General features: G+C 43.2%; 3 protein-coding genes across 4 annotated transcripts in view; 2 read left to right on the top strand and 1 right to left on the bottom strand.

The window, feature by feature from the left end:
- Positions 1 to 15772, top strand: part of RB195_023618 (uncharacterized protein) — a gene marked incomplete at both ends in the record, with an annotated part of 37407 nt that extends 21635 nt beyond the window's left edge. Inside the window, 7 exons of one of the 2 annotated variants that reach the window (XM_064211114.1) lie at positions 13790 to 13865; positions 13918 to 14063; positions 14118 to 14328; positions 14394 to 14506; positions 14566 to 14636; positions 15593 to 15658; positions 15736 to 15772. In XM_064211114.1, the coding sequence (XP_064066994.1) occupies positions 13790 to 13865; positions 13918 to 14063; positions 14118 to 14328; positions 14394 to 14506; positions 14566 to 14636; positions 15593 to 15658; positions 15736 to 15772 (720 nt within the window). Of the gene's footprint in view, positions 1 to 13789; positions 13866 to 13917; positions 14064 to 14117; positions 14329 to 14393; positions 14507 to 14565; positions 14641 to 15592; positions 15659 to 15735 lie in introns of those variants that run through there. The other variant, XM_064211113.1, reaches the window with a different exon arrangement.
- RB195_023616 (uncharacterized protein) lies at positions 15732 to 17771 on the bottom strand (the record flags this gene model as incomplete). Its single annotated transcript, XM_064211111.1, has 2 exons — positions 15732 to 15855; positions 17662 to 17771. 2 exons carry the CDS (start codon positions 17769 to 17771, stop codon positions 15732 to 15734), a joined length of 234 nt encoding a protein of 77 aa, XP_064066992.1.
- RB195_023617 (uncharacterized protein) lies at positions 16742 to 17140 on the top strand (the record flags this gene model as incomplete). The annotated part of the gene is made up of 1 exon (XM_064211112.1): positions 16742 to 17140. One exon carries the CDS (start codon positions 16742 to 16744, stop codon positions 17138 to 17140), a length of 399 nt encoding a protein of 132 aa, XP_064066993.1.
- Positions 17772 to 18678: the final 907 nt, after the last annotated feature.

The following is an 18678-nucleotide window of genomic DNA, read 5'->3' as shown; positions in this document are numbered from 1 at the left end:
AAGTTACTGTAGAACTCTCAAAGTACCTTTATGTACTGAGTAGAGACGCCTTGGTTGTCCAAGGCTTCCACGACCACTTCCGTCTCAACTGAGTCGAAGGAAACCTTGCTTGCTCGCACGGCTGTCTTTCTTTCAAGACTTTTTCAATCCTATTAAAGATCAACTCTTGTAAAGAGCTTGTAGGTGACGGAAAGGGAGCAGATTGGGCGATAGTTGCCGATGTCATGTGTCTTTTTATACAACAACATGATCTTGCTGGTCTTCCACTGTTTAGGAACATTGCATTCCAACAGGTAACGTGTAAAGAGCTTTGCCAGGGTGTATATGAGTACTGGCGAAAGGTTCTTCAGGTGTTTCTATCTCATTTTGTCGGATGCCATACGATTTCTTAGCGACATGATAGCATGCCGTACTTCAGACGGGAGTTTCTCTGGAATGACATGTGTGTCCTTCCTCAGATGCTGAAGAGGCAAGTGGACATCGCTGTCGAAGAGATCAGAGTAGAATTCGTAGATGATTTTCTCCATTCCCCTTCTCGATGTAATGGTTGTTTCCTTCGGGTTCCGGAGAGCAGTCATCCTTGTCTTGCGACTGGCGAAGTCTCGATGGGCATAGCGAATGTTTTTTTCCCGCCTCTGCGGCTTCAGTCAGCATTTCTGCTCTTTTTCTTTAAGGTCTTCCTTTATTGCCTCTCTGAAAGATCTTGCGAGCTCGAACGTGAGTTCTTGGTTATCTGCGGCTCGTGCTGCTTTACGCTGGTGTATCAGCTCAAGAGTTTCGAGAAGCAGCCGTCTCCTGATGGTTTTAAAACTCTCAACCTTCCTCGTGCAGTCATGAAGGTGTTCAACGAGCCGGTCGCATTCGTCGTCGATGTTGTCCATTGTGGAATCTTTCCAAAAACTGGCTATCGTAGCGAAGAGATCCTAGTTAGTGATAGTTCTGGGATTTCGCTCTCTGAAATTCGAAATTTCCCTCCTTCTGAAGGAAAATCTTCCTCGGAGGAGGCGATGGTCTGATCCCAGGTATAGAAATTTGGCATTTGGTATACAACTTTGGCACAACAGGGGCATCCGCCAGGTAAAATCGTACGGTATCCTCCACCGGGTGACTCCCACGTCCAGCATAGGGAGGAGTTCTGGAATTGCGAGTTTCCCGTGGATGGTCTTAGTCATCATGTACTCGGAGAGGCTTTTGCCCTGTTCATTCCATTGTAGGTCGCGAGTCCCGATGTGAAGTTCCTCAAGCGTTCTTGGGCCAATTTTGGCGTTGAAATCAACAACTGTAGAAGGTATGATCTTTGTAGAACTTCACCAGGTCAATATAGAAAACTTCTCTCCTTCTTAGCTTGATGTTGGAACGTAAGCGACCAAGATAGTCAAAGCTGGCATTGAACCACATCTTCTCATCTGTAGACGTCCGATTCGGGTCGTAAGTATTTGTTCGAATGAGTCGATGTTCTTTGCCATACTCGTGTTGACGAGGACACCAACTCCTCTACTTTGGCATTTTCCTATGAACAATTCTTCTCCAGTCTCGTTTACGATGTTCAGTGGGTGGTGTGGTCTCGTCTAGGTCAGTCCTATGACGTCGTACTCAATCTTCCTGGCTTGAATCATCAAATCTTCGATGGCCGCTTCCGATGCAAGCGTGCGTGCGTTATAGGTATTCATCCTAGTCCTTTTCCGTTTCGGTAGCCTTTATGACTACTGCAACCCCGTCTTTCCTGGCGCTACCTTACCAATCTTTCCGGAATCAGGGGGCTCTTTTCTATTACTGTGGCATGCGTAAGTTTTAAAACCCATGGGTAGGTTGCAAGCTTCTAGTCCCACGGATTTGAGGGAGAACGTTTGTCCTCCCAGAGTGGACAAATGGAGCTTATTTGTTGAAGGCAACTCCAAACCGTCTCTCTTGCTCTTCCCAGTCACTTGATCGCAGGTAGCACTGTTCTCCACATTTAACAAGGGAACCAGGACATTAGTGTAGGATGAGATGACAAGGCAGATACTGAACGTGGGCGATGCTACAGCAATTTGGTTTGCATTACAGAGATAAATAATAGAAGAATTCGAAGTACTACCTTAGCGCATAATTGGTCGAGTGTTCAACTCTTTCGTCGAACCATTGTTTTTCTTTACGTTGTCGGAATATTTGTAAATGAACGACAGCCACATTGTTTTTTATTCTTATTATTCACATTCTGTTATTATTTTCTCAACTACACCATTTTGTAGTGATAGCACAATAGTATACCTCCAAAATCAGCAGTGAAATTCTTGTGGCAGAACTGCTGGTAACTCTTCCTTTGGATCTCTTAGGGAAGATGACGTCTGTGGGCGAGTCGACATCATACACTTAATTGTCTTGATATTCCCGTTGTTCTCTTACTCAATTCATTGCGGATTTCATGTCCGTAGCCGTATCGTACTACTTATACTTGTTTTTCCTAATTGAACTGGACTGGAAAAGCCATCCTTTGTTTTTGGATTCCCTCTTTAATTCTTAAAAACATGTATAACTAGCAAAATCATGGTTTCAAACCGCTCCTTCATTAGCGGAAGCGCAAGAAACGGTCGTACTCGCCTTCGCAGCTGGTAACGCTGTTCTCCGTTTAAGTTGTTTTTGTAATCCTTCTACCTGCACAGGATTTGCTATCAAAGGACGTGACTCTCGATGTAGTTAGGTCAAAACGACATAAAGCTTGGTGCAATTGAGTAAGCGGCTGCGCTAGAAGCGCCTCAGTGGAGCACAGCGGTCGGGATCTAGGCGGAACCATTGCGAAGCGCGGTGATGAATGGTGCTACCAAGGGTCTCCCTTAGACCTAACCGTTACGCTCCACCGTTTAATCAAGTGCACCGAGCTTGAGGTCGTTTTGATCCCGCTATAGTGGGTCCTGTGAGGAACCTAGATGCAGCGTCTGAAGGAATTCTCGAGGTTGTGTCCTCTCCGTCATTAATTAGGGATCTGAGCGTAATTGGCAGGTGTCACGGTGAAAATGTGCAGCTTCCTCCACAAATCTAAGGATTTGGGATATCAAGTGCTGAAAGACATCAGTTCATATTTGTGAAAATAGGTTCTATAAAATTACTTATGTGCCCTCCCAGAGTGTGAAAAAAATTCCACAGACGCTGTCTTCAAATGTTACCAGTAGGTTAGCAAATGTTCTTATTGCTCTAACAGCAGTTGATTCTCTGCTCTCGTTTTGTGAGGAGCTGTTCATTTTGTTGAAAGTGATTCGCTAAAATGCAGTCGTTGGTATGCTCAAAAATTAACGCTCCCGCTTTCATTTATTGGTGTTTAATTGTACGATTGCGTTTTCAGTATTTTAGTCAAATTTCACCTCAGAATAAGAGTCTAGAGAATAATGTGCATGGGCGCTGGCGATTCCTCGACAACCAAGGGAGGGATTTCACGAGATCTTAGAAATCTAAGTTGATTAGAAGCTTTTTGTTAGTGGCAAAAACCAGAATCTGCATGCAATGATACCTTACCTCGCACCTATTTTCTGATTAAAATAACCTTCACCTGAAGAATTGGGGATAGACTACTACATATGAAAAGATGAATAATTTTAGCAGTGAAAATTATGCGTTTGTACACGCGAAAAGCGAGACCTTCGTATTCCTATTCGTGGAAAAAGGGCACGAGATTTCTTTTCTTTTCACTTACTTTTTTATTTATTCTCAGAGTAAAGCTTTGGAAAGAGTGGTATGTGAAGACATTTCCATTTTCGTTCTCGAAAATAAGCTTTTTAATAGTTGTTTCTAAGCAGAATATGGTCAAGAACAACAATGTTATCAACTATTTGACGATTGCAGAGAGAAGTTGCATTGTCATCTATGTAGTATAATATAGCATATAGTCTTACAAAAAGTCATTGATTCAATACTAACCGCAACTCCGCACCAAAAAGTCGCATATGGTATTCAAGGTGTTAATATCGATTGTTCTCCTTATAGCTCACAAATAGAAAACAGTCTTTTTTATTGATTTGCTAGAGGTGTAGCTAAGATTGGTATTGACCTTTATCAACAGCTATGTTTCGGTGTTATCGCATTTGGAGAGCCCTGAAAATGAAACTCATCAGTGATATATTCTCTCAAGCCCCTCATCACCCTACAGAAAGCATTCAAGCTACAGGCAAACTCAACGAACAAAACATCGGCTAGTGGTTACCTCATTTGTTAAATCTGGAAACAGACTCACGTACTGCAACTATAAGTCACAACTGTTTTTATAAGGGACCTGATGGGCCGTCATGTAGAAAACCTGCACTGATCTTGAAAAGAGCTTCTTCGTTTGTGATCGCAGTTGTGTTCATTTCTGGAATTTCATCAGTTATCCAAAATGTGTCTACTGATTTGCGTGCTGTGATCTCGGACTCGAAGTGTAGTATCGTAACTTCTACCTCTATTTCGGGATTTTTATGACAGATTTTACTGTGCACTCCAAGTGGAGTAGAGAACCTAGATTTTGCGAGCCCACATAAATTCTCCTTTACCCGAATACATAGTGGACGTCCCACTTCGCCTATGTAATCACCAGAAGACCTGCACCGTCACCACAAGATCTGCACGTGATACGATACCAAACTTCTGATATCAGGCAATCACCCTTTCCGGCATGGATTAAGCGACAGGGTCAAGCGTGTGGTTTGATCTTTCCATCGGGGGTCGTAAAAAAAACGGGAGGGAGTCGGGAGGGAAGGGATCGCAATTAGGTGTGCGGTGGGCACTTGTGGATGGAGGATGGCGTGATAACCGGGACAAAATATTATTTAGTATTAAATAATTACATATATCACAAAATTAACATTAAATAATTATATAAACTACAAAATATGTTAAGTTTCAGGCGGTAGACAGTAACATGGAAGGCTCAACATTTTGGTTTTAAAATCTACAACGTGTGGACAGTGTAATAATGGGAGAACGCGTGATCGACACCCCACTGAGCCAGATTTTTGCGGAAGAGATAGAAACTTGAACGTGCTACTAAAAGATGACTTTAATTTAACGTAGTTTCCAGCAGTTTAAAAGTTGATTTAACGGACTTTAATGGCCAAAACAGCTCAGATTCTGTGCACATTGTTAGGTCTGGAAGATCGCAAATAAATTGATATATCCACACTTAATAAAGTACTTTAAGTTCGTTTTCATAGAAGTAGGTTCGCCGTACAAAACAGTCAGACTGCTTTTTTTGCGACCTACTTTTTTTTTGGAATTAAGATGGGAAAAGATTCAAAATTTTTCTACTTTTTGTAGATTTTTCCTATTTAAAGTTTGAGAGAACCAGGAAATTCCGCATATGAGGGTCTACTTAGTTTCTCTATCCGAATATACGAATGATTTTTTTAAAACACCGCCCCATTTTCCTGGGATTGGAAAACTTGCCAAAATCCCGATTTTTGCTCGCCCGTCGAAAAGTGATCTCGAACAGTCTCATAATCCAGACCAAATTAATGCTCTGCAGGTCGCTTTCCAGTGTTTTGTAGCCGAGGATTTTCTCTATCAGATGCACATCGCAAGATTTCCAGGGCCTCACCGTTTTTCCAGAATTTTGATGGGAAAATGCGTTTAGGGATATCCGCGAACTTAATATTCCGCTAGCAGCCTTGCCAATGGAGTACCATTATAGTTCGCTCGCTTGCTTGATGACATGAATCAACGAATAACTGCTGCATTTAGAACACCAGTCGGATGTACAACACTGTTTAAGGTGGTAAGTACGAAACTTCAACATGTTGTCAACCTTGAATCGAAGCTGGATGCAGCCTATGAACTGCGTTTACGCCCTGATAAGTGCAAACAGATGTGGATCTCTTCGAGGCCTCGAACGGGAATCAGGGTAGACGGACAACCAATAGTACTCGTCGATGAGTTCTGTAACCTGGGCTGTAGGCTGAAGAACAATGGCAGCTACGAGCAAGAATATTCAACAAAGATGCGCTAAGGCCGCATCTACATTTAACTCCTTAACGAAATGCCTGTGTCGACCCCCATCACCAACAAAAAAGTCAAGCTGCAAGTGTATCTATCCGCAATTCACCCCATCATGATGTACGGATCTGAGACTTGGGCAGCACCATCTACGGTGATGGAGAAGCTTGATCGCATGAAAAGGAAGCTGCTTAGAAGGTTGCTTGGCTACTTTTGGCCTAGGGTATGCCACAGTGAAGATCTTTGCACGGAAATTGATGTAGTTTACCTGCGGATGACACTTGGAAGATATGAACATCTTGCACTACCATCAAAAATGGCTACAGAAAATCGTCTTCGCTTCTTTTGTCATATATTAAGGAAGCTAGAAGATCCCTTTGTAACGAGTTCTGAGGAGTTTGTCAGGTTCACGCTGGAAGAGGCCACGTGGTTGAAAACCAGTTGAAGTTCTGGATTGAGGTGGTGAAAGAGTACCTGAGGACACTCGGCATGGAACGGCACCTCAGGCGAGACGTAAGAGTTCGCAGGATATAGAATAGCGACGATTGGATTGATCCTGTTCATGCTCTTGCTAAAGATCGAGTAGGGTGCGCAGAGCTGTGTTCAAGGACGGCGCACCTCGGCGAAGATGCGGGTAATCGCGTCAGACGATGACGTCAGCCCACCGATTAAAGGCATCACCCCACGAATCTGAAGTGGTAGGGGTTTCAGGTGGATTATTTGTATACAGGATCGTAGATTATGGAGAGAAGGGCGATCCCGTCCATTTCTTCCTAATTGGCGTAAAAAACGGCCCGGAAGATACGGTTTTCGGCGTTCCTGCGCGCTATTTTTTACAAGAAGCTCGATTGGGGCGCGCCAGCCTTGTGCACGCGCCGCATCTTCCGGGCCGTTTTTTTACGGGAATTAAGGGGAAATGGACGGAATCACACCCCTCTCCTTAATCTACGATCCCGTATACGAATACTCTACCTGAAATCCGTACCACCACAGTTTCGTGGTATGCTGCCTTTAACTCGAATATGTCAATACCCTAATTGAACAGAGCGAGACAGTGGTTCAGTGGGGTATATTTATTATATGAATCCAGATAAACAGGACAGATGCGAGCAATGTGATCGACTGAATGAGTGGGCAGAGCGTTACCTGCCGCATTCTTGGACGGTACAAGTGGCAGGTTCACAAGACACGTGATCGAAAACAAGTTCTGGACTGAGGTGGTGAAAGAGGAGTTGAGGATTCTCCGCGTGGATAGGCAGTTCAAGCGAGACGCGAAATTTCGCAGGATATGGGATAGCTGCGAATGGATTGATTCCGTGCAAGCTCTTGCAGAAGATCGAGAAGGTTGGGCAGAGCTATGTTCAAGGACGACCCACCTCGGCGAAGATGCGGGTAAACGCGTCAGGCGATGACATCAGCCCACCGATTAAGTCATGTAAATCATTGTGAGGAGAGTGATTGAAGTGTGGCAGCGGTATCCGGCAAAAGCGGTAAGCTCTACGGTACTCTTCTTGGAAATCGAAGCCGCTTTCGACTCCCCACATCGAGGATGTCTTCTCAACGTGCTTTGTACTGATGTAGTTCCACGAAAATTCACACGCCTAATAAACGGCATGAATAGAAGAATAATACTGCGGTCCGAACACCAGCTGGATGTACTACACCGTTCGAAGCAGAAACTGGAGTAAGACAAGGGCATTGGCGAGACCCTTCTTTTCACTTTGCCGTTGTGAGATAACGCGAAGATTAGTTAAGCAATGTCCCGCCGATTATCATTTTAGCACCGTTGGCACATCCTTTGGTGGATCTCGAGTTCGCCGACGGTGTGGTAATATTCGCCTCTAGGAGCGCAAAGTTACAACATGTCGTTAACTTTGTATCGAAATTACCTGCGGCCCACGGACTGCGAATCGGCTCTGATAAATGCAAGCAGAAGTGAGTTCCCTCGAGACCTTCAACGAAAAGCAGTGTGGACGGAAAAACTATCGAACTCGTGGATGACCCTTGTTATTTGGGCTATATGGGGAAAAACGATGGAAGCTACGAAAGAGATAATCACCAGAAATGCGCCAAAGCTAATTCGACATTCAACTCATTGACCAAGTGCCTGTGGTCAAGGTCAACGAAGTCAAGCTACTAGTCTTGCTATCCACAATTCGTCCTTTCATAATGTACGGATAGGAGACCTGCCACAGCGCCGTTGACGGCGATGGAAAAGTCTGAGTGCATCGATAGTAAGCTGTTTAGACGAATGCTAGGATACTTTTGACCGATTGGGAGCCATAACGAGGAACTTTATTTAGAAGTGGATATAGAACAGAGATAGGATGACACGTGGAAAACATCAACATCTTGCCTGGCCTTCTGATGTTGTTACGGAAAACCGTCCTCGCTTCTTTGATCACATTATGAGAAGATTGTCTGATTTTCGTAAGTTGCCCTGAGGATGCTACTAGACTCATACTGGTCGTGTAAGGTCCTCTTGGTGGTAAAAGAAATCTCTGGAGCTTGTGAAGGAAGATCTGAGGACACTTGGCGTTGACAGACAGTTCATTCGAGGCGTAGAGTTCCGCCGCTTATAGAATAGCGACGGATGGGTAGGTTCTATGAGGACTCTTGCTGAAGGTAGTACAGACTGGGCTCGAATATGTTTGAAGACAAACCTTGGCGAAGCTGCGGATGGCGGCGTTAGGCCGTAACACCCGCTCGCCGATTAAATAAGTCTCCGGGTGATAGATGTTCTTTAGAACTTTGATAAAACGGAGTTGTTCAAAGAGTAAAACAGTGAAATACCGTTTGGAAATGTGACTGGAAGTGTTTATTGTCCTGTTCTGAATTGTTAGATTGAAACCATTCGAGGCGTATAGTTCCGCCACTTACAGAATAGCGACGGGTGGGTAGATTCTATGAGTACTCTTGCTGAAGGTAGTACAGGTTGTTAGATTGAAACCATTCGAGGACTCATCCATCTCTGGAAATACAAGAAATGTTTCAAAAAATGTTCTACTGATCGAACTCATACCATCTGTACGTCCGCTTACTTTTTCCGTTTTCTAGGCATTTGTTTCCGCAGATCTAGCTAAGTAAAACTAGCATGCAACGTCTGACGAATCGCAACAAATGTCTCGCAAGCATGCATTGCAGCTAAGCGCGTATCTCGAAGATACAGAGGTGTCTGTTCGCCAATCATACACTTAACCGGTCTTATCGATTCCATGCGGAGAGTAGATAGAAATAAAAAGACAAAAATGTAGTAAATAGGAAGGAGTCTAAAGAATATGTATTGGGTTGTTGCAAGACTAATGCGCATTTTCAAACATTCACTTCGAAACGCTATAACTCGCCTCGAAATCTACTTTATCAATCGAAATAATAACCATTACAGTCCACGCATCTTTGCCAACGAGAGAACAAGAAAATGTGATAGTCGTTTTGCGAAAGGTCTGGCGAATATAGTAGGTGAATCAGAGTTTCATCGCCTAACTTGTTCACTGCAGCAGTGTTACCTCTGAACTGTGTGGACGAATATTGTCGTGTAGGAAAATCGGGCCCTTTCTGTTCACTAACGTAGAAGTTGCAGTTTCCGGTGCATTTCGTCCAGTTCTTTGCGGCACTTCTCGGCGGTGATAGTCTCGCCAAGTTTCGTGAAGCTGTAGTGGATTGCACCTGTAGCCCACCACCACCACAAAGTCACCATGGTCTTCGGCCTCGCGAAGTGAAAAAGCGTCGTCAGGAAGTGCTTGAGAGCGTCATCCTTTTCCATCCATTGAACTTGACGCTCCCTGTTGTTGTAAAGGATCCATTTCTTTTCGCATGTAGCAGTACCATCGAGAAATGGATCGTTCTGGTACGTAACAGAAGCGTTGAGCAGATCTCGTAACGGCGGTTTCTTTGGACTCGGTCAATTTAAGCGGCACCCGCTTGTATAACTTTTTCATATTTCTAATTTGTTTCCGAATGGTGGACGAATGTTGAATGGTCAACGCCTAGTTCTTGGGCAAGCTCTCGTGTTTGTTTAAGCCGATCATATTCGATGATTGCCTTCAGCAGGTGGTCGTCAACTTCAGAAGGGCGGCCGTGACCTTCCTTATCTTCGAGGCTCATATCGCCACAACGAAATCTTTGGAACCAACGCCGTATCGTGGATTCAGTGGTGCTTCCCTAACCCCAAAAAGCGTTAATATTCCGAGCTGTATCCGCAGCTTAAACTCGAAGAAGTTCTGGTGAAAGTCTTGCCTGGACATGTTATCTTCCAATTCTTGGTACTGACGAAATACTAATTCTCGTTCAAAATCACTTCAGCACTAATAACCACAACGAAATGTGCTAAAAACTCTATAGGGCTTCTTATATTAAAGATGAGTGTAACCGGAAAAAATGTCGTGAAGATAAGGCAACGCATTATTTTTGTTCCAAATGAATAGAAAGTAAAAAGGACTGATCAATGTTATTTATGTCTTTAATTCGAATTGTCGAAGTCCCTTGAACACGTAGATGGGGATGACCTGGTATAACTGCAAATTTTGGGTACAAAATCATTGTGCCTCCAGTTGTCATAGTTGAAAGGTGAACATGAACTCGGTGAAAAACATTGTGACAAACACATACTTGTGCGCTTCGAGTTCGTATGGAACAGATGAAGCGTAAAATGTTTGAAATTATGGGATATGTAAAAATATGTGCATTTTTTTCTGGGGCTTGTTTTTGTTATAATCCTTATTTGTGTGTTTTTCTAGTGAGGTTAGTGCAAGTCACACATATCACTCTCATCAACATGTCGCTTTTTGATATGCCCCGATGGTATATATCACTCTAATCACTCAGCGTATCACTCTTTGATCACAGCAAATTCTGATATATGGATATGGTAAACAGATTGTCGGAAATAAATTAGAAGTAAATCCTTGTATCCAATTAAAATATATACCATTAGAGACATATCAAAGAGTGATATGCTGAGTGATTAGAGTGATATACACATCACTCTCATCACTCAACATGTCACTCTTTGATATGCCCCGATGGTATACCGTATATCAGAATTTGCTGTGTCAATTCGCTTTTAACTCCTTCCCTCCCAAATCCGCAGTTGCTTCGTTGCGGCGCGAAGATCGCGTGCGACGTTGGTCACATTGCAATAGGGAGGCAGGGTCTAGGTGAGTCAAGGCTAGAAAGCAGCAGTCGTAATTAGACGGATGCACGAGGCGCTGAAGGCGGGTCAGTAGCGGTCAGCCGATTTTCGCAGGTACATCTTGTCTCACTTCCGTCCCATCCTACCTCAGCAGTAGTTCTAACAGCTTCCTCAAAAAACGTTCGAAAGTGAATGTGTCATAGAGTCCTTTGACGTTGCATTGCTCCATAAGGACGTTTCAAACGATATCGTGATGCAGGCTGTTTACGAACTGCTCACAGATCACCAGACTTCATATACGGATTGTGCGTTAGACAGATCATGACGTTGACAAACGAGTGCCTATTTACTCGATTTTATGATGGTGGGGACTGTGCGACCGACAGCTTAGAGGTCTGGCTATGGGACAAAAGCTGGCACTCAATCTTGCCATTGTTTTCATGTCCAAGATCGAAAAACCTATATTGGACGCAGACCACTGTTGCATTGTCGCTACATAGATGATTATTGAGACGTCTGTCCAGCACAGGCAGAATTGGACACTTCTTTCAGTCGTCTCAACCAGCAGTATCCGCTTATCATGTCTACATGATAGAAACCGACAGACAACTGGTTGTCTTTCCTGAATGTGCATATCTACTTGCTAAGTGGGATATGAAAGACTAAGCGGTATCGGAAGCCAAGTAGAAAAACTTCTTAATCCACAACTTCTTAATCTTTCAGCCCATCCCAGTAAGATGAAGAAATCCGTTATATGTAACATGTACAAGACAGCGGCAAAGATGGTATAGAATAGCCAGGAAGAAACGTGGTCTATAAATTTGGCTCGTTAAGTGACAGTATCCAATGGGTACCCGAGTGGAGACTATTTTACTCAACAGGTGCAACATTCCTTTTGAAGTTCTAGTGTAGTGGATAGCCCAAAAAGATTCCCTTCCTGTCTGCCTTACATATCTGATGACATGAGCACAGCAGTACGGAGCTGTCTCCGCCAACTTGATTAACAGAATGACATGAAAGTTGTGGAAATACCACCAGCGAACATCAGTTGTCAGCTTTTTTGTACACTAGGGAATATTTCTAAGTCTAGATTTTTTAAAGTTGTGATTCTAGCTGCGAATTTCTTGCTTTTATACCTTTTTTAGTTCTATCTAATTTCTGTTTTCAAATGGATTTTCATGTGTTCCTTAATTTTATTCGTTTACGCTATAATTCAGTACGTTATGCAGTTTCTATTCCTTCATGTTTTCTTTCCGCAATCTCCGATGGAAGAAGCTATCATTTTCGAGCTTAGGGCTGGGGTCGGCGGAAACTACCAGAATCGTCGGTTTCCACTACGCCTGTTTCCCTGAAGAGATACCAAGACGTGATACCTCCCCTGAATTCTAGCTTTTGTGATGTTTTCTTAAAAGCAGCGTATCAGGATTTTGACGTGGTGCAGAACCCGCAACAAAAGCGTAGAGTTCGTGTAGTAGATAGAGGAACACAACGTGGTTCCGCTCATCTTCCTCCAATCGTTAAAAAAAAAACGGTGTGGAAGACGCCATTTTTTACGATTTCGTTTGCAACGCCCCACCCTTGTCCACGCGCAACAACCAAGGGCGAGTGGTCGAAGATCGAAGACCCTAACGTGTACATAGAGGCGCTTTCTAACGTACCTCGTAGGAACTAAAAGGAACAAAAGCAGTTCCTGTTTGAGGCTGCGGGACCACGCTAGGTTTTGCCATCTACTACTCAAACTCTACGTCTTTGCTGTGGGCTCTGCACCACGTCGTAATCGTGATACACTGCCTTTAATGTGAGCTTCTAAGTTCATTTCTAGTAGATTACGTATCATTATTTATTATTGCTCTCAAAATAAAACAAATCAAAGGAATTCTTGGCACATGAAGGTGCAAGCAGTCTACGACTAGCATGTGCTATCACTCCTAGCGGTTGTTTTAGGAATCATAGCATACGTTACATTACGTTATTATACGGTATTTGCTAGAGGAACCGTGCCCTTCATAGTTCGCCATACAGTTCTCGTTTACCCTGCACACTGCGGGTAAAGTGTAGTTGGGAGTGGGGAGACACTCAACCGTGCAAGTATTTCTGGAAATAAATAACTAAATCACTCGGGCCTTAAAACCTAAGTCATTAGCTTTAGAGGATTTATGACATATAAGCTAAAGGTACGAAAGAAAAGTACAAACGAAAATAGAGCTTCTAGAAATAGGAGCGCGGTTGAGTGCCCCCTCTCCTCAACTACATTTTCCCCCGCATTGCTCTAGAAAGTCCCATATCTTCTACTTTTCTTGTTATTCTATACTAAAACTATTCACATCGCCTACATATTCTTTACGTTATAGAAATCTGTCTTTAGAACTTCATGTTTGCGTCTCGTATCACTCTCAGCCTACATATTCTTTACGTCATAGAAATCTGTCTTTAGAACTTCGTGTTTGCGTCTCGTATCACTCTATCTTATTTTCGCCGCAAGCGGTCCTGTCACAAAGCATAAATGTGGGCGTTCCTCTAGGTGGATGGAAGAGTTTGCCCCTCGGAGGTTATTTCGGTGGAGTGCATGCGTAATGCGTAGACTGGATCAGCATCGTAGTCAAACTAAATTCTAGTGACACAGATAGTATATTTTGATGAGTCAGTTTGAACAGTAGTGTTACTATTTCCCTTATTGATTGCGTTCTTGTTGCTGAATTCCGGTTTTACATCCTTTTACAGTGTAAAAGGCTTATACAAAAATACAAAAACAGCGACGATTTGACGGTCTTTGAGAGGCTTCTGGCTGGTTCTGCTGGTGAGGTGTTTGCATTTGTGCTTTTTTTTTAAAGCCGTTTTTGTTATTTTAGCTGGAGCTGTGTCACAAACCGTAATATATCCGATGGAAGTTTTGAAAACAAGGCTTGCATTGAGAAAAACCGGTCAACTGGATAACGGTTTTTTTCATTTTGCACGCAAAATGTATAAGAAAGAGGGGATTGTTTGTTTCTACAAGGTATTTTCGAATGATATTAATACTTGAGATCTTTATGCTCAGCACAACATTCAGGGATACGTTCCCAATTTGTTGGGTATCATACCATATGCGGGTATCGATTTGGCCGTATATGAAACACTTAAGAAGCTGTATGTTCGACATCACAACGGTGGAGCAGAGCCTGGAGTTGTTGCTTTACTGGCTTGTGGAACATGCAGCTCAACTTGCGGTCAGCTTGCCAGCTACCCCTTGGCACTTGTGAGGACCCGACTACAGGCAAGAGGTACTTTTTTAGAGAAGTTTTTCACTGATCCACCACTTATCTCTTCTATAGTATTAGTTATTCAGCAATTTCTGGTGATACGATGCAACCTGATACTATGAGTGGTCAAATTCGTTACATTCTAAACAATGAAGGATTTTTCGGTCTCTATCGAGGAATAGCTCCCAATTTCATGAAGGCAGTATTTCTTTGCCCAATTTTTTTTTTAATCTACATTTTGAAGTCGTTTCATTTAAGGTAATTCCTGCTGTCAGTATCAGTTATGTTGTATATGAGTACATGCGGAAACATCTTGGTGCCACTATGTCGTGATTGGTACTTCGCAAGATTTCTTCCAAGTTTTTTTTTTTTACCTTTGTACGGGTATTCCGGTGCGAGACCGCCTCTACTTAATCTCATCTTCATGAATGCGATTTGATCGGTAGTCACTGTATAGCTCATGGTATTCTTCGTTTCTGTAATTTCATTACCTTTTGTCTAATTTTTAGACATTAGTAGTTAAGATTAATTGCTTTGTTTTGTTTCATTAATGAGTGGCAATCAGAAAGAATATTGGTTTAATACAAAACATGATTGGACGTTCGTCGTCATAACTTTGCCTTTTCATCTGTGGATCTTTCTCACTGAACGTAATGTGCACGTAATCAAAGATATGCTACTGCTTTATACTGCAATGGACATTTCACATATCTATAAGCTTTTTGTTCGTTTGTTTCCGTCGACGCAACCGTTCATTCGTCATTACGTCTGGGGGGTTTTGTGCTACATATTGGTATAGTCGGGTCAAAGTGAATTAACGCTGGGTGCAGTAGCGTAAGCGACTGCGGCCATGGTGGCGGTGAAGCTAGCGGAACGATGTAGGAAGGTCGCGAACTGCAGCGATGAGTGGTGCCAACAAGCATGCTCCCTTTATCCTAGCGTGCATTTCGCATTTTTATAGGCTTTTTGCTCATTTGCTTCTGTTCACAGTACAGCACATTGGTCATAACGCTAAAGCGGATTTGTGATACATATCGGTAGTTAGTAAGCTATGAAATGAAATGTTTTCTTTTATTGGCGATGAGTCTCCCCTTGAGACGTCGCTATTACTGCCATGTATTGATGGGACACTAACAAAGATGGTGATTTTGAATAAGCTTCTTTCTCTCGTATTTACCAGAAAAAGGCGACTGCATTATTTGTTATTCTGTATTATTATTTGGTGTATTCCTCTGGACACGCATTAAAATTCGTTCACGCGCTGCAACACAAGCGCTATTTTAAGTATAACTTGGCGGCTGAGGTTCTGCATATTTCCGTGCGGTGCTACTGATCGAAGATTAAATCTCGAGTAAGTTTAAATTATTTTGGTTTCAGTTGTAGAACATTAGAATGAAGCTTCCTGAAGTTTTTACATCCATATGTCAGGATTGTCGAAGAAATTCACGATTTGATGGAAATTTGAAGAACAGTTTGTGACTTTGTTTTAATTTTATATCTTTGGAATAAACATTCACTGCGGAGAACGTTGGATTTGAGTAGTAATCGCTAGAGATGAGGAAACAGCCGTGAATGATCAGGAAATGATCTACTTGAGGCCACTCCAATTTTTTTTTCAATTTCTAGTTTTGCATTGAGCGGCGTTTGGCGTAATCTGTGTTGTGTTGATGGGTCAACCTATGCAAAATCATATTTTGTTGTACGAAGAAAGTGAAAGTATTTGGCCTTGGACAAAATGTACCAGTAGCCAGACACATACCCTCTACATTAAGGTCCCTTTTCTGTCAGTTCTTCAGTGCTGTCGAAAGTCGAAATGCAGTGTTAATCCCAGTAGAAGTTGGGTTAATTCGGTGCCTAGCTGCCCCGGTTTCACAGCTAACACCCTTCAGTTTTTCGACACTAAAGATGCAAATGTAGGTAGCACTAATGTGTACCTTTTTTCCTGACTTCTGATCACGAAACATGCGTGAGACTGATTGTTTTCCTGGCTATCTCCGATAATTAAAATTTACGGAGATGGAAGTAAAAAAATAATCGCGGACCAAAAGCGACTTTGTGCCACCACTAAGTAAAGGATTCAGATGACGAACTCTCTGTTTCTTCTGTACCAGGACTGACTCATAACGTCTTTGTAAGCCGCAATTCGGTCCGGCCAAACTCTCCATTCGTGTGACTTGGAGGTGCAATGGGGGCGGTGTGGAGTTCTCTTCAACAAATAAGCTCCACCTGTCCACTCCGAAGGAATGCAAGGTTTTCCCAAAAGCTCGTGGGACTAGAGGCTTGCAACCTACCCATAGGTTTTAAAATTTTATGCACGTTACAAATAGTTGATTTCAACGCCAAAATTGGCCCCAGAAAAACGCCTGAGGGACCTCATATCGGGCTCCACGGATTCCAGTGGAACAGACAGAGATAGAGGGTTTCCGAGTTTAACATGACAATTAGGAATACCCATACGAACTCGCAGTTCCAGAAGATCTCCTCTCCGGACGACATCATCGTCAGTAAAAGGCTTTGCTTGACGGATGTTGCTAATGTGTCAAAGCTTTATACGGGATCGGACCGTTGCCTCCCCCAGGCAAGATTTTCGTTCACCCTGAGAGAAGTGAAAACCGCGAAGTTCAGAGAGCGATTTCCCAATGCCATCATTAACAGGGATCTTTTCGCTGCGCTAGCCGCTTCTTGGGAAGATTCCGCAATGGACAACATCGAGGAAGAATACGATCGGCTTGTTGAACACCTTCATGACTGCACAGGGAAGGCTGAGAGTTCTAAAACCACCAAAAGACGCCTCTGCGGAAACTCTAGAGTTGATACGTCGGCATGGAGCTGAACGAACCGCAGACAATTAATAACTCACGTCCAAGCTCGCAAGGCTTTGCACAGAAGCGATAAAAGAACCTTGGAGAGGAAGGAGCAGAAGTGTTAACAGAAGCTGCAGAGGCAGGAAAGAGCATTCACTATGCCCGCTGAATATTCGTCAATCGAAAAACGAGGATGAGTGCTCCCCAGACTACAAATGGAACAACATCGAGAAGGGGAATGGAGGAAATCATCTACGACTTCTACTTTGATCTGTTCGACAGCCCTGCCCTTTTGCCTTGACACAATGTGAGGGAAGACGGACATGTCATTGCAGAGGTTCTCCCGTCCGAAGTACGACATGCTTTCATGCCGGTAAGAAATCATACGGCACCCGATAGGATAAGATGTGGACAACTGAAGAATCTTCCACCAGTTATCATTAACACTTTGGCGAGAATCTTTACACGTTTCTTGTCGGAACGCAAGGTCCCTAAATAGTGGAGGAGGGAGATCCACATGACATCGGGAACTATCGTTCATTCTGCTTACTATTCGTCATCTACGAGCTCTTCACAAGAGTAGCGAGAACGCAGGGCGCAGGCTGGAATAGGACGACATGGAAATGACATAGTTGGCATAGTTCTAATAACATCTAACATCAGCGGACCTGAACGAATGCTGATCGAGTTCAACGAAACGTGTGGTCTTCACTTGAATCTGCAAAAGTCGACGTTCATGCGTAACGGATGGGTCTCGGATGCACATTTACGCTCAACGGGGCGAACAATATCCGAATATATATATATATATATATATATATATATATGTATATATATATATATATATATATATATATATATATATACATATATACGACCTTACCTCCGAGACGGGCAGGAGGAAAAGAGTGGTTTCGGGAACATACAAGAGCATCGAGGATGTATTGAAGAAGAGCAGGAGCACGCGGTTCCGTGCTCACCTCTTCAACACCATCGTACTTCCTGCTTTGACTTATGCTTCAGAAACCAGGGTTCTTCGTAAGCAGGAAGAGAATGCGGTGAGCGTCATTGAACGCCCAGTGGAGAGAGTGATACTAGAAATATTCATGGAAGCGAGGGACGGGATTCGAAGTTGTATCCTACGTCAGCGATTGATGATTAGAGACGCCGTCGCATTTGCCACGGACAGCAAAAGGCGGACACGTGATGAGCTTCAACGGCAACCGTTGGACCAAAGCCGTCAGTGGCCGGGTTCCACGCGATATTAAGCGCATCACAGGAAGACCACCGACCCGATGGTCAGATTTGTTCACGAAGTTGTTGAAAGAAATATTAATGTTCATATTTCACGCGAAAAGAGAAACCAGTGGGCTACTTTCGCACGCGATCGGGACAAATAGAAGCATTACTGGCGCCGAATCGACTAGTTCAAAGAACAACGGGAGTCAAGGTGATAAAGGTATGAGATAAAACAGGTCAAATTCCAGGAAAAAAAAGTGGGGTTCCAACTTAATGAGATTTAGTACCAAGTACCGGCAGACCGTGTCCACCCACTTTCATCTCCTTA

Source organism: Necator americanus, chromosome X (assembly GCF_031761385.1).
Source record: "Necator americanus strain Aroian chromosome X, whole genome shotgun sequence".
NCBI classification, from domain to species: domain Eukaryota; kingdom Metazoa; phylum Nematoda; class Chromadorea; order Rhabditida; family Ancylostomatidae; genus Necator; species Necator americanus.
This window is presented reverse-complemented; position numbering and strand designations above follow the sequence as displayed.